At 36.3% G+C, this 14,639-nt stretch overlaps 1 protein-coding gene across 1 annotated transcript in view; it reads right to left on the reverse strand.

Annotated features, from left to right (window-relative positions):
- The window catches only part of DACH1 (dachshund family transcription factor 1), a 432,347-nt gene that overhangs the window by 240,751 nt on the left and 176,957 nt on the right, over positions 1 to 14,639 (reverse strand). Inside the window, exon 2 of the mRNA XM_047080563.1 lies at positions 4,722 to 4,837. Coding sequence (XP_046936519.1) covers positions 4,722 to 4,837 — 116 coding nt within the window. The remainder of the gene's footprint in view (positions 1 to 4,721; positions 4,838 to 14,639) is intronic.

The following is a 14,639-nucleotide window of genomic DNA, read 5'->3' on the forward strand; positions in this document are numbered from 1 at the left end:
TTCTTTCTTTCATTAACTTCCACCTCTGGTTGCTATGGCATCCAGTGACAACCATAAATTTTGGAAATTATCACCATCTGCCCACGCCCCCTTCTAAGGTTACATAGAAGCCCACTCAAGCAACCAAAATAACAAATAAAAACTTGATAAGCAATCTCAAAGTTTTTCTTTTAATTATAGATACCTAAGTATATAATATTAGGGCTGGGAAAAGCCTTTTTTTTTTTTAAACATAAAAATAGCCATTTTTTTCCTGAGAAAACAGATGTCTCCAGGAAAGATTATTATTTAATTCCAGTGTTCAATTGTTGAAAAGGAAACATGAGGGAATGATTAGGAACAAATTGATAGATTTTAGAAATTTGTCAAAATTAATAATTTTTCTTTTTCACAAGACCAATTTTGGCAACTTCAAAGGTAAATTTGCATTGTTTATACTTTTCAAATGGTAATACTGGGAGTCCAAAATTACAGATCAATGTTCACAGGTAGGTTACAATTTAAATCTTAGAAAGGATTTGAGATTTGGGGGTCAGGGGTTGTTTTTTCTCTCTTTGTTTTGTTGAGGATTAAATGCTCATTTGTTTTAGTAGTTTTAGAAACATGATTTCCAAGTCTTTGAAAGATACTGCTATAACTATAGATTCTTGGAAATAAATATTAAAGATTCCAACTTCAGCTCAAGTTATGAACAGTTCATGAGTCCCAGCCCCACATTGGGCTCTGTACTGACAGCTTAGAGCCTGGAGCCTGCTTCAAATTCTGTGTCTCCTCTTTTGCCCCTCTACTGCTCACTCTCTCTCTCTCAAAAATAAACATTAAAAAAAAGAAAAATTCCAAACCTACAGGTTAAAAACATAGTAGAAACATCATCAAACTAGTTTGCTTAATATCAACAATATTTATATATAACTTCTTCATAAATTTAAAATAATAACTAACATACTTCACCTTCCCCATCTTAGGAAGAAAAAATAATGTTTTATTTTTTAAAGAAGCTCACAAATATGAAAAATAAAGTAGCAAATATAAGTAAAGTCATAGGATATAAGAGTCTATATATTCATATTACATCATATTCCCTGAATACACTAAGTTTTCCCTGGGAGGAAAGTGTTACATTCTTTAGAGAATTATAAGATTTCTTCAAGACCATTAGATTTCCAGTTAAAGTTAACGTTTAAGGATAGTAAATAATCCAAAGAATGGAGATATTAGCCTGTGTTCCCTAAAATCTAAATTTCTCCATCTAAAAAAGACCAATTATATTGAATATATCAAGATAATTCATGTGCAAGAGTCAAACTCCTGGCAGGTACAAATCTTTGGACAATCTCTAAAACAAAAACAAAAACAAAAACAAAAGTGAAATACTCATATGTGGAATTTAAAAAACAAAACAGATGAACATAGGGGAAAGTAAATAAAAAAGAGAGGAAGGCAAACCTTTAGAGACTCTTCACTAGAGAGAAAAAACAGGGTTGATGGAGGGAGGTGGGTGAGAGATTGGCTAAGTGGGTGATGGGTATTAAGGAGGGCACCTTTTGTAATGAGCACTGGGTGTTATATGTAAGTGATGAATCACTAAGTTCTACTCCTGAAACTAATATTACACTATATGTTAAGTAACTAAAAGTTAAATAAAAACTTGAAATAAACAAAACAAAAAACAAAAAAAAGAAAATAAGTGAAATAGGTAATAACGAACTTATGCTCTCTGTCTTACATTCACTGGGCTCTATAATTTAAGACCTACTTTTCCATCCATTTTACTCTCCTGATGAGTCTCTATTTCCTTATCCATCTCTAGAATATGACTTTTTAAGGTCTTTTTCAATATAATTCTTTTTTTTTTTTAATGTTTATTTATTTTTGAGACAGAGAGAGACAGGGCATGAACGGGGGAGGGTCAGAGAGAGAGGGAGACACAGAATCTGAAACAGGCCCCAGGCTCCGAGCCATCAGCCCAGAGCCCGACGCGGGGCTCGAACTCACGGACCGTGAGATCATGACCTGAGCCGAAGTCGGCCGCTTAACCGACTGAGCCACCCAGGCGCCCCTCAATATAATTCTTAATAAGCTTGAAAGAAATTCTGGTTTGGGGATTCACAACATACTAGGAAGAACAAAAGCAAAGAAACAAAGGGAAGAAAAAGCCAAAAATGATGTCTCAGAAGAACAGCACAGCAACTGAAATATAAGAAATTGATCCTACTTCAAAAATGAATGTCTACTTATGTGGATCCTGAGAAACTTAACAGAAGACCATGGGGGAAGGGAAAGAAAAAAAAAAGTTAGAGAGGGAGGGAGCCAAACCATAAGAGACTCTTAAAAACTGACAACAATCTGAGGGTTGATGGGGGTGGGAGGGAGGGGAGGGTGGGTGATGGGCATTGAGGAGGGCACCTGTTGGGATGAGCACTGGGGGTTGTATGGAAACCAATTTGACAATAAATTTCATATTAAAAAAATGAATGTCTATAATAATGAGTCAAGTTTAAATTATCTTGAGTGTCTCTGTTCCACCAAGCCACAGAAGTATGTAATATATTTCAGAAAGGGGTCTATCGAGAATAACTTAATATGTTGATTTTGAGTTTTGGTATATGATCATAAGTTATTTAGAAATTTTACTTACCCCAAAGTTACTTAATGTTGTTAACAAAGTAAGGTGTTGCTATTCTTAGATTCTGCTAAAATCATCTTATTTCATCAATGCTTTGGTAATGAACTATTTATTGTCTTCTCCGCAAAAGATTAAATATTGGCAGACAATTCAGAACCAAATCTTCCCTACCTTAGTATGAATACAATCTAGAATACCTTTCATCCATAAGATAACTGCAACACAAACTTTTCAAATACAGAATAATGATTATTAAAATGATTTTTTTTAACTCTCCCTAACACAGTTCTTTGAGAAGTTAATTAAGTCAACAATTCTTAGGTCTTTCTTCTAGCACCCCTGTGTCTTTCAACCATAAAACATGAACAGTTAATATTTTAGTTATATCTAGCCTATGTGGTACAAAAAAAATCGCCCATTTTTCTTATTCTGGAAATTTATCTAGTTAAATAAAAACAGCTAAACTTAAGTGCCTATTTCTTTTCTAAATCTCAAATTTGGAATTAGAATTTCAGCCAGTAGGATTCAATTACTAGAAACATGACTAATTAAACAAATGGAAATGATGATACTATTTCTGTAATTGGGTCATTTTCAGCTATTGATTTCATTTTTCTATGTCTCAATTTTTCATCTGCAAAATTAGCATAAAAATACAACTCTCCCTGGCACTTTAGATAATTTATTGTTAAGTATATACTGTGGTACCTTCCTGGAAAAGAGTTAAATACAAAAAGAATGAACAAATAGCTTTACATTCAACTCAACAGATGTTTTTGATAAAAGTCCACAAAGGTGAAGGAATTATTCAGATATTGTGACAAAAATAAAAGTGAATTAAAACAGTCATGCTTTTAAATAGCTTTCAATCAAATATGAAATATGAAATCAGATTATCCATGGTGGTATCATAGCACAGAGAAAGAGAAATGTTACAAAATAAAAATAAAACACTGGTATGGGAATTCAGAGAAAAAAATAAAGACTCTTTCCTTATCTTGCCAGATTATGCTTCCTGTATCAGTTGTGTTACATGGCAACTGTGTTTATACGTAAATCTCCTCAATAAACTCCTTTGATGGTAAGAATTAATAACAAATAAAATCATCATCAGGGCACCTACGTGGCTCAGTCAGCTAAGTGTCCGGCTCTTGGTTTTGGCTCAGGTCATGATCTCACGGGTTGTGTGATTGAGCCCTGCATCTGAGCTGACTGACAAGGCAGAGATTGCTTTGAATTCTCTCTCTATGCCCCTCCCCACGTTCATGCATGCACTTTCACTTTCTCTCTCTCTCTCTCTCTCTCTCTCAAAATAAATAAATAAACTTAAAGAAAATAAAAATGAATGAAATCATCATCATTATAATTATAATTTGCTCATGGATCTGGATGAAACATGGAAAGTGGGCAAACATATGTAAGTAAATAAAAGAATCAATGAACACATCCAGGTGGTAGAAATCAAATGAGTTATTTTTATATTTAGCGCATCATTGAGATTGTTTATGGCATGGAACTTATGCAGTCAAGACAATTCTTTTTCTTGCACTTTTTCAAAATTCTAGTAATAAACATCTTTCAGATGTTTCTAATGGAAATGTATTCACACTGTAGTTTGAAAAAATAGGAGATATTTTATTGACATAGTTACTGTCTTGTTTGGATGCATTTCAATCTATTTCTGAGTTCTTATGAATGAAAAAAATAAATTTAGAATCCAGAGACCTAGACACAAATAACCACTAACAGTTTTGAGCAAATTGACCTTGGGAAAGTCACTTGATTCTCTCCTAGCTTCCATTACTTACCAGGAAAATAGAGATTATCACTTGTTGTTTGATATTAGTGAGCAGATTACTTACAGTAACTCCTAGCACAGTGCTCAACTTAGCTTCCTTCATTTTATTTTAAATAAATAAATGATGATAACCACAATGCAATTTCTCGATAAATTCTCACTGGTAACATTATGTTAGTGTGCACAAAACACAACTGATGGCTATAAGCACCTATGTAAACATAGATATGCATATATAAAAAACTATGGTATTGGCTGATTTTCAACATTTTTGGCATAAATGAGCAGCATTCTTACCTGTTGGTGGGATTATCCCAGGAGACATGAGGCCAGGGACAGAATGTGGCATGATATGAGAGTTCTCTGGGGAGGTGACACTTTGAGTCCTCTTAGGAGGCCTTCCAGGTCTAGAACTGAAACAAATAAACAAAAAATTTTTACAATTAAGCTGTTGTCTTACACATCATTTCAAAGTTGTTTCAAGTGGTAACATGGACTGTAAATAAATTTGTTTCAAGGACGGTTGCTTTTGCAGTTAGATGTAATAGACTTCCATCACTAATTAGATTACATGCTGAATTCATTTTCCTCATTGAAGATCAGCCACTCTTGATGCATAATTCATAGCCTGCACCTCGTTACCTGCTTCTTCATATTAATATCTATACACAGTTTGAATTGCCTCGTTTGCATATGCTAAAGTTCTGCATGCAGCCTTCAGCACGAAAATTATGCACTAACTTGTAATAATTATTACAGTCAGCCTGCTATTGATTTATGAGACTTTTAAAAACCAAATATGTGTAGTACTTGTAATGAATGATATTTTAAGGTTCTTCAGGAAATTAAAAGGCAATGGCTGCCTAAGGAAATGTTCTGCTTGTTTGATTTAATACTACAGTTAGCTGGGAGGTGGAATGAAAGAGTGATTCAGACCTATAGCACATTTTTCGATGATATGTTTTATTACTTCGCACTGCTAGCCTGATATCTAGATGATAAATGACAATACATATCTAATGTGTGAAAAGGTCTTGCAATTTCTTTATTTTTTGTCATTTAAAAGATAAGTCAAGTTATCATTTAACCCTATTCTATTTAAATGAACAGCCCCACTAGGTTGCTTTACTTTTAATACGCTAAAACAAATTGGAAAGGCTTAGAATTATTTGCAGGACATTGTTGGGAAACTGCCAGTATAGCATCTTATCCCTGCCTTCAGGATAAATAAAAATACTTTGTGTTTGTGTTTTAGTGGTACTTGTCCTTAACATGCTTATTGCATGAGATTAACTTTTAAAATTATAAAAGCAGAAGGTGAAAAGGAGACAAGGATTTGCCGTTTTTGCATGAGAATAACATGAAGAATATAATATTAGCAATTCTTGAAACAAACACACTTAGCATTATGTTTCTCCTTTCTACCTCTGTATCATGAATGTCTTTTATGAAAAATGCTTTTCCATCGTCTGGTCAATATGTGCTAACATCTCAGAACCTCCAGACAGGTCCTTCATAAGTTAGCATTTCCATGTTAGCCTCCACTGAGATCTTTTTTCTCATCAGAAGATTCAAAGCTTTTACCTTTATTATTTAGTGTAAATAATATATGTGATCATTGATCAAATAATTATTAAGCACTTGCTGTTTTCAAGTGGAGATTAATTTGGGGGAATGGGTTCTTTAGTCTGTGGGAGTTTACACTCTTGCTAAGGGGGACAATCGGGTGCATGAATAACTATGGTGCACACCAGAATGTGCTAAGTGTCATAAGAAAGTTGCAACCTGAATACTAATTAGAGGTTAGACTGAATGATGATATTTCTGTGCTTAGGGAAAGGAGTTAAGATTCCATGGCAGTAGGAGCATTAGAGAATTCCAAAGGATGAGTTAGGCATGGAGAGGAAAAGAATGGAAGAAACATGCACTCCAGTGAGAAGATGAGAGAGAAATGGACACATAACAACGTATGAATGTGCAGGATTGTTTCTAGTCAGCCAAAACAGCTCAAGTAAGATGAGGAGCAAAGATGGAAAATGCTAGATTTGCTGCCTGGGGCCAGATCCTGAAAGGCTTGGAACCAAAAGCAAGGAGATAGATTGTGAGTTTGTTCTGCTATTCTATAAGGAAACTCTCCCTTGTATGGTTCTAAGTATCTGTTTGGCTACTTCTTCTTCATTATTATTCTTCATCTTCAGCTGTTTCTTTAACTCTTATTATTTGCCTAGGGTTAATCAACAGCCCTCTGATAGTCTCCATTCTTCTTGAGCAATCCTTCTATTGACATCCCTGAGATGATAAGGAACCATGGCTAAATATATATCTACAGCTTAGGTCTTCCTCCTGGGATTCAGGCAGATTAATGCCTGTCTACTGGAAATCTCTGCTTAGATGTTCTTTAATAATCTAAGACTCAGCTTGTCCGAATCTGAACTCAGCATCTTCCCCATTAAAACCTATTTCTCTTTCCCTAGTTCAGCAAAATGGCACCTAACTGATGAAGCCAAAAATCCAAGATCAGCTGTGTCTTTTCCTCCCCTTGTACACTCAAATATCATCTCAGTGAAGATCCAGTCTCCTTTCTGCATCTTCACTCTAACCTTCCAGGTCAATCCTTCATTTCTTATTTGATCTACTATTACAGCCTTCTGAACGCTTCCAAGATCTACCTCCAACTTTGTTCCACTGTAAAGTCTAAAGTCAAGACAACTCTCCATACTGATCTCAGAAGGATTTTTATAAAATGCAAATTTGATCACGTTTTCCATTGCTTACAGATACTAGTAAGCACACTCCTTATCATGGCACCAAAGCCTTCCGATGCTAGGTCCCTGCCTACTTTTCCAATCTCACCATTTTATTCTTACATTTGTGGCCCTCCTGAATGAAGACTGTCACAGTCGCTTTGGTCTCCTATCACACTAGAATTATAGATGCCTTTTCTATACCAACTCCTCCTCAACCCCATTTCACCTGGCTAAACTTGGCTAAATGTTAATCATCCTTCTTACTAATCACTTTTTAAATATTTTTAATGCTTATTTATTTTTGAGGGGGGGTGACAGAGAATCTGAAGCGGGCTCCACACTCCAGCACAGAGCCCAATAGGGCCTCGAACTCATGAACCTTGAGATCATGATGTGAATAGGACGCTCAGACAACTGATTCGCTCCAGGCGCCCTTACTAACCTCTTCTAATCAGTATGTGCTTTCTATGCACTATGACAGCCCATGGTGAAAACTCTATTATAGCTCTTTCTGCACTGATCGTAGTATCTGCTCATTTGTTTCACTGTCTGGACTACATGGCAGAAAGTGCATAAAATACATAGGCACCTGAGTGACACAAGTCGCTTAAGCATCCAATTCTTGATTTCGACTCAGGTCATGATCTCAACATTGTAAGACTGAGCCCTGTGTCAGGCTTCATGCTGAGCATGGAGCCTGCTTGAGATTCTCTCTCTCTCTGCCTCTGCCCCTGTGCCCTGCAGTGTGTGTGTCGGCAGGGGGGTGGGGGAGTGGTAGTGGGACAGGAAGTGTATAAAATATATCTTTGTGGGGGCACTTGGGTGGCTGAGTCAGTTAAGCATCTGACTTCGGCTCAGGTCATGATCTCACGGTTCATGAGTTTGAGCCCCATGTTGGACTCTGCACTGACAGCTTGGAGCCTGGAGCCTGCTTTGGATTTTGTGTCTCCTTCTCTCTCTGCCAATCCCCTGCTTGTGTTCTCACTCTCTCTCTCTCTCTCTCTCTCTGTCTCTCAAAAATAAATAAACATTAAAAAAAATAAAAACTAAAAAAATATCTTTGTGTCCTTAGAACTTAACTCAGTGCCTGGATTACTATATATATTTATTTTCTTTCATCCCCCCCCCCACTGTGTATATTTAAATACATTTTAACCCAATTTAGGAAGTCCTTTCCCCAAAATTCCTCAAGTATCCTACTTCATCCATTCCAGTGGTCTCAAGGTTTCCAAGAAATGAAAAGTAAGGCACAAAATAATTTGGAATCTAAGTCTAAGGATAACCTAACTATACATCAGAAGTCCAGAGAAAGAGCACAGAGATATCAAAAGATTTCAAGCAAGATGCCATGGAGAAAGTGGGAAACGAAAAAGAAACTAACATTCAAGGTTTTAGCCCTTTAATTTGTTTTGCTTTCAAAGAAAATGCAACTGTTTAAGAATACTTTATTATTCAGGCCACAGGAGCTGTCCTCACTGCCCTCACTCTGGAAGTAGAAGTCAGGCTACTAAGTAGGAACACTTTAGTTCATGCTGTGATTAGAATAGACCCAGTGGGCTCCTTTCACCCCAGATATCTCCTGCCCAATCTATCACCCTGCCTCCAATTCCACCAATAGAGATTTACTGCTTTCAGTCTTGAAGGTTTAAGATCTTTTAAAGCCTCCCATTAAAATGCAAATACCCCTGGTGGTGATAACACCCTAAAGCCATCAACTAACACCCTACTGAGGATTAGTTTACAATTAGAAGAAAACACAGTTTTGAGATATTTACCCAAAGAATGGAGGGGACTGGAAGGAAAAATTTGGAAGGATAGTCAAGTCACTTACCCTTTTGCCTAAGATAAGACCACTAGAACCTATCCTTGGAGTTATACACAACTTCCTGGCAGAGGGGAAGTTAGAAGGTTGATTTATTGACAAGACTTTCTTCCATCCCTTTAAGACCTACAGTTCTGTTGAGTCCCCTTATTGATGGGCTTGGCATTTTACCTTTACTGCAGTCTTAGTCACTAACTGCCAAAGGTTTGTCTCTAGGGAAGATAACCTAATTGTAAAATACTTGAATATTTAAATTACTTTCAACAGAGCTTTAGGGAAATTCCAAGAGAACCCATGTAGTAGTACTGTGGCCTTCTGGCCACACTGGTATTGTCTTGATAACTCTATCTTTAAAGACTGGCTCTACCAATTTTTTAGAAGGTGTGGCCCTGATCAAGCCACAAGTTAGGATTAACTGCTCAAAACATCTGATTAAATCATGATTTTTTTTTTAAGTGGAACTGTTTACTTTGTAAGAAATAAGTTATTCTTGGAAAGAAAAATAAAAACTTAACTGAAAAGAGGAAGTGAAATAATTAGCAAAAGCATTTCCTTTTGGAATGATCAATGGCCTCAGTAGTAGCCACCTTTAAGCCTCCTTATCTATAACAGTAACCCAGCTCTACCCCCAGAGGATTAGAACAGCTGAACTTTCCTAGTTCTAATCAAAGCAGAAGACCTCACTTAAATAAATTATTACCCTTAACAGCTTGAATGAAATCAAATTTATGACTTTGGTAATTGTTTTTGCCAGCTTTACATATGAGCCATAGTGTAGCCTTTAGTATTTGCAACAGTCTGCATTAAAAGCGGAGTGCGATGGCTTAGAGGTGTCCAAATCCACACTTAATATCTCACTTACTTAGGAATCCACCCAGGCAGGCTCTTTCCTGCAGTTCTGAATAAAAAAGCTTTCTTTTCCAGACAGATTACTGAGTTGATGTCTCTCCTTAGTTTATACCATTAAGTCAGTCTCGTGCTAATTTCTATTTCCCTCCCACAAGTGTATAATGTTTACCAACTTTTCCTAGTCCCTTATGGTACTTATTCAGGGTGAAGTCAAAATCCAACTTAACAAAAGCAAAACAAAACAAAACAAAACAAAACAAAAGTAATCTGAATTAATAAGAAGCTAGGTGCATCCAAAGAGTGGTGACATTTAAAATGTTAGAGGGTACATCACAGATTTTTTCAATCCCCAGTCTTCTCCATAGACATCATCTTCTGCTAATCTTTTCAGTAGTTTTTGGGAAATTAAGTTCAATTTTCTTCCTGAGAGTTGGAGCAGAGAAACATGTAAAATCCAGAAAGAGATTGTGACAGTTATGATTTAGGAAATGCGAAAGTAGCTATGTAGCAGAAATTTTGTTTCCAAATCCTACCTGCTTAAAGAAGGGTTCCATTTAAACATTCAATTCATTCACCCATATCTGAGAGAAGGGAGATACTGAACAGCAAGCTAGACACAGGGTTGCAAGAATAAAGATTTACTCCCTTCTCTAAGGAGGAAAACAAAACTAAATAACCTGTGAAATAATAGAGCAGAAGAAAAATACATGGCAGCAAGTGAGCACTGATTTTAGTCTTGGGCTACAAGGGAGCATTTAGGGGGTGAAAGCAGCTTGCTCTATGAATCTACAAGGGTTCATTTGCCTCCTCCAGTCTATTTGCCCCAGGAAAACCCCAATTGTGTTTTTATTTTGCATAATTTTTTCTAGTAAACTACTTCTACAAAGCCAAGCCAAAATATAGGAGAAATATGACCAAATACATAGTCAAATTTAACACGCAGAAGCGTGCGCGCGCACACACACACACACACACACATATTCTTAATTCTTTCTACTTGGAAAGGTACAATTTCCTTAATGATTTGTGTATCCACTTGAACATTTTGAAGTCATGGAGAGGGATATTTATGAAGAGATTATGAGAAGATGCTTATGTTCTAAGTAAAGTGAAAAAGCAAAATAAAACCTGCAGATATGGACATAACAGAGCACAAGGCAGATAGAAAAATTAAGTAAAACAGGCAATGAATACACATAGAAGAACGACTGAAAGGAAACAGACTAAAATATTAGAAGGGGTAATCACTGGATGGAGGAATACATATTTTTCTATATCTGAATATTTTAGATTATCTCTCAATAGCATATCTTAATTTAAAATATAAAAACAAACTTAACATTAATTTGTTTAACACTTTAAAGAATTTTTTTAATGTTTATGTATTTTTGAGACAGAGAGGGAGAGAGAGACAGAGCATGGGGGGAGGGTGGTCACAGAGAAAGGAAGACACAGAATCTGAAGCAGGTTCCAGGCTCTGAGCTGTCAGCACAGGGCCCGATGTGGGGCTTGAACTCATGAACTGAGAGATCCATGACCTGAGCCAAAGTCGTGCGCTTAACTGACTGAGACCCAGGTGCCCCAAATTGTTTAACACTTTAATGACTGGCCATATTTTTTAGATAATTCATTGTGGACAAACGCTGATCCTGGCTAAACATGATCAGTGCCTTAGATTAATTTCTATATATTGTAGGAACTAGATCGAATTTATCCTTTTAATCTTTATTCTATACTTCAGTTTTAAAATACCTAATAAAAAGTAATTAGATGTAAAATATTACCCTTCTGAGAACTATAAAATTAATCTAAAATACGAAGAGTACAAATAATCATTGATATCTTCCAGATTAAATCAACCTCATAAAATAGATCTACATAAAAAATCGACATAATAGATCGACATAAAAAAATACAAAGGACCTCTTAAGATTAATGCATGTATATATTTCACTAAAAGAAGTAGCTGACTTATAATCTTCAGTTTGTAAGTGGGTACATTTTCCCTTAGAAAGATCTTGTTAACTTGCTAGTTGAATTTTTCAACTTTCTGAAAGACAAGAATATAAATAATCCAGAAAGAGTATGATTACCATATTTTCCCTTTGCAAGGAGTTTTTTTTTTCTTTTGATATTAAAACTTTGAGGAATACATTACTTTTTTTTTTTTTTTTTTTTGCAATGATGACAAATGTGAGCACTGTCTCAATCTCCTATGTCTCATTTGTGTGGACTTTCTGTGTTCTCTGTATAGCTGTGTGTCCCAGCCATGTGTGTTTCTCAGTATGAATAGATTGCAAACTGACTCATAAAAGAGATGACTTTCCACAGTCACCAAAACACTGACTTCCGTGGGGCAAGCGCTTAAAATATCATCAGCTGACACTTGGAGAGCACCCTCAGATTACTGCTTATGAGCACAAAGCTCCCAAAAGTCCCTCAACTCTTTATAGGGCAGGAATTATAGACTGAATTGTGTCCCCCCCCCCAGATTCATATGTTGAGGCCCCAACCCCAATGTGATGGTATTTAAAGACAGGGCCTCTGAGAGGTAATTAGGCTTAGATGAAGACATATCAGTGAGGACCTCATGAGGAGATCAGTGCCCTTACAATTAGAGACACCAGAAAGCTTGTTCGCTCTCTCAGCTGTGTGAGGACACAGTGAGAAGTCCGTTTACAATGGAAGAGAGCCATCACCAAAAACTGACTAGGCTGGTACTCTCCTCTTAGACTTCCAGCCTCCGCTACTATGAGAAAATGATTTTCTGTTGTTCACGTCACCCGGTCTGTGGCACTTTGCTATGGCAACCTGAGCAAGACTAGGACAACAGGAAATTCTGTATGTAACTGAACAAATATATATACAAACACAAAAGAAAACTTCCTTTTAAAAAGAATTAAAAATAAGTTTTTTTAGTGTCTCTGTACTTTTGAGAGAGAGCACGTGAGTGGGAAACGGGCAGAAAGAGAGAGGGAGATACAGAATTTGAGGCAGATTCCGAGCTGTCAGCGCAGAGTCCAACTTGGGGCTCAAACTCAAAAACGGTGAGATCATAATCTGAGCTGAAGTTGGATGCTTAACGGACTGAGCCACCCAGGAAGCCCTGGAGAATAATTTTTTTTTAAAAAAAGATATGTGCTTGGGGTGCCAGGGTCCTCAGTTGGTTAAGCATCCAACTACGGTCAGGTCATGATCTCACGGCTCATGAATTTAAGCCCCACGTCGGGCTCTGTGCTGACAGCTCAGAGCTGGAAGCCTGCTATAGATTCTGTGTTCCCTCTGTCTCTGCCCCTCCCCTGCTCACATTCTCTCTCTCTCTCTCTCTCTCTCTCTCTCTCTCAAAAATAAATAAACATTAAACTTTTTTTTTGAAAAAGGATCTGACTCAAATTAATTGGGGAAATGTCCAGTTAATCCTATTGACATATATAGTTTCAATATAGGAAGAACTTCGCACATCCTCAAAGTTTTTAATATTTTTGTTTTGTGGGACAAATATAGGAAGAACTTCACAAATCCTCCAAGTTTTTAATATTTTTGTTTTGTGGGACCGCTTCTCAAACCTTTTACTATGCTAATATGTATTACAAATCTCTACCAGTGTGGTAAAATAAGCATTTATGAAACTTAGTTTACCATGAAATCTGTTATTTCCAGTGAGTTTCTTTCGAGACTTGTGATCTAATGGACTATGTTCTTCCTAAAAGTCTGCTTGTATTTAAGTTATGAAAATGCCTCGTGTCTCAACATTGCCAAGCCAGTCTGTGTCAGAGGTCACATGACAGTTGTCACAAGTGAATTATTTCCTAGGGACAAGAAACATGGCAATTCTCATATTGAATACACTTGATGTAAGACTTGATAATTACTCAAAACACAAGGCTAACATTAATAAATTGAAATCATCACTAACAAAAAATAAATAGGAGTTGGAATTAGCTACTCTGGTGCCTCTGATTTCAAAACCCACACTATCTAGACCTGAAATCGTACCGAAAATGTAGTCAACACAAACCTGTTTCACAGGTCATGGACAAAATATCTGAGTCTCCAGTTGAGATAGAACTTTCAAATATTGAATAGGAAACTATCCCTGAAACAGTTATATAGGAATAGGACTAAGCTACTCCTGAGCATTTGTATATTAAGAGTTAAGAACTAATGACAGCCCAAAATACTAAAAACAGTCCCTGTTGGAGAGATTACACCTGGGATAATCTAGTTCACGTTCATAAGTCCCTCTCCCCCTTTTTACAATCTATACATAAGAGCTACCTTAAAAAGATTCTTGGTCACCTGGATGGCTCACCCAGTTAAGCGACTGACTTCAGCTCAGGTCAGGATCTCACAATTAGTGAGTTCGAGTCCTGCTCTGGGTTCTGTGTTGACTGTGCAGAGCCTGCTTCGGATCCTCTGTCTCCCTCTCTCTGCTTCTCCCTAGCTTGCACTCTCTCTCTCTCAAAAATAAATAAACATTAAACAAAAAGTTTTTAAGTATTCTTTAAAATTCATGGAATATATTTAGTTATATTAATTTCAGAATTAAATATAATAATCTTAGTTTAGATTCCTTAATTTAGGGAATATATTTTTTAAGATTAACTTTTATCAAAGAAGGGGTCTTAATATTACATGAATTATTTATTTACATCAATGTTAATGACACCTGATAAAGTATATCTAATATATTCATATTTTATTGATATTTTGTGGATTAAAAAGTAGGTTAATGTAACTTAAAAATTTTTTAATGTTTATTTATTTGGAGAGAGAGAGAGAGAGTGAGCATCACCA

Source organism: Lynx rufus, unplaced genomic scaffold, assembly GCF_022079265.1.
Source record: "Lynx rufus isolate CCGP_SWC_20201006 ecotype Redwood Valley unplaced genomic scaffold, mLynRuf1.p SCAF_1, whole genome shotgun sequence".
Taxonomy (NCBI): domain Eukaryota; kingdom Metazoa; phylum Chordata; class Mammalia; order Carnivora; family Felidae; genus Lynx; species Lynx rufus.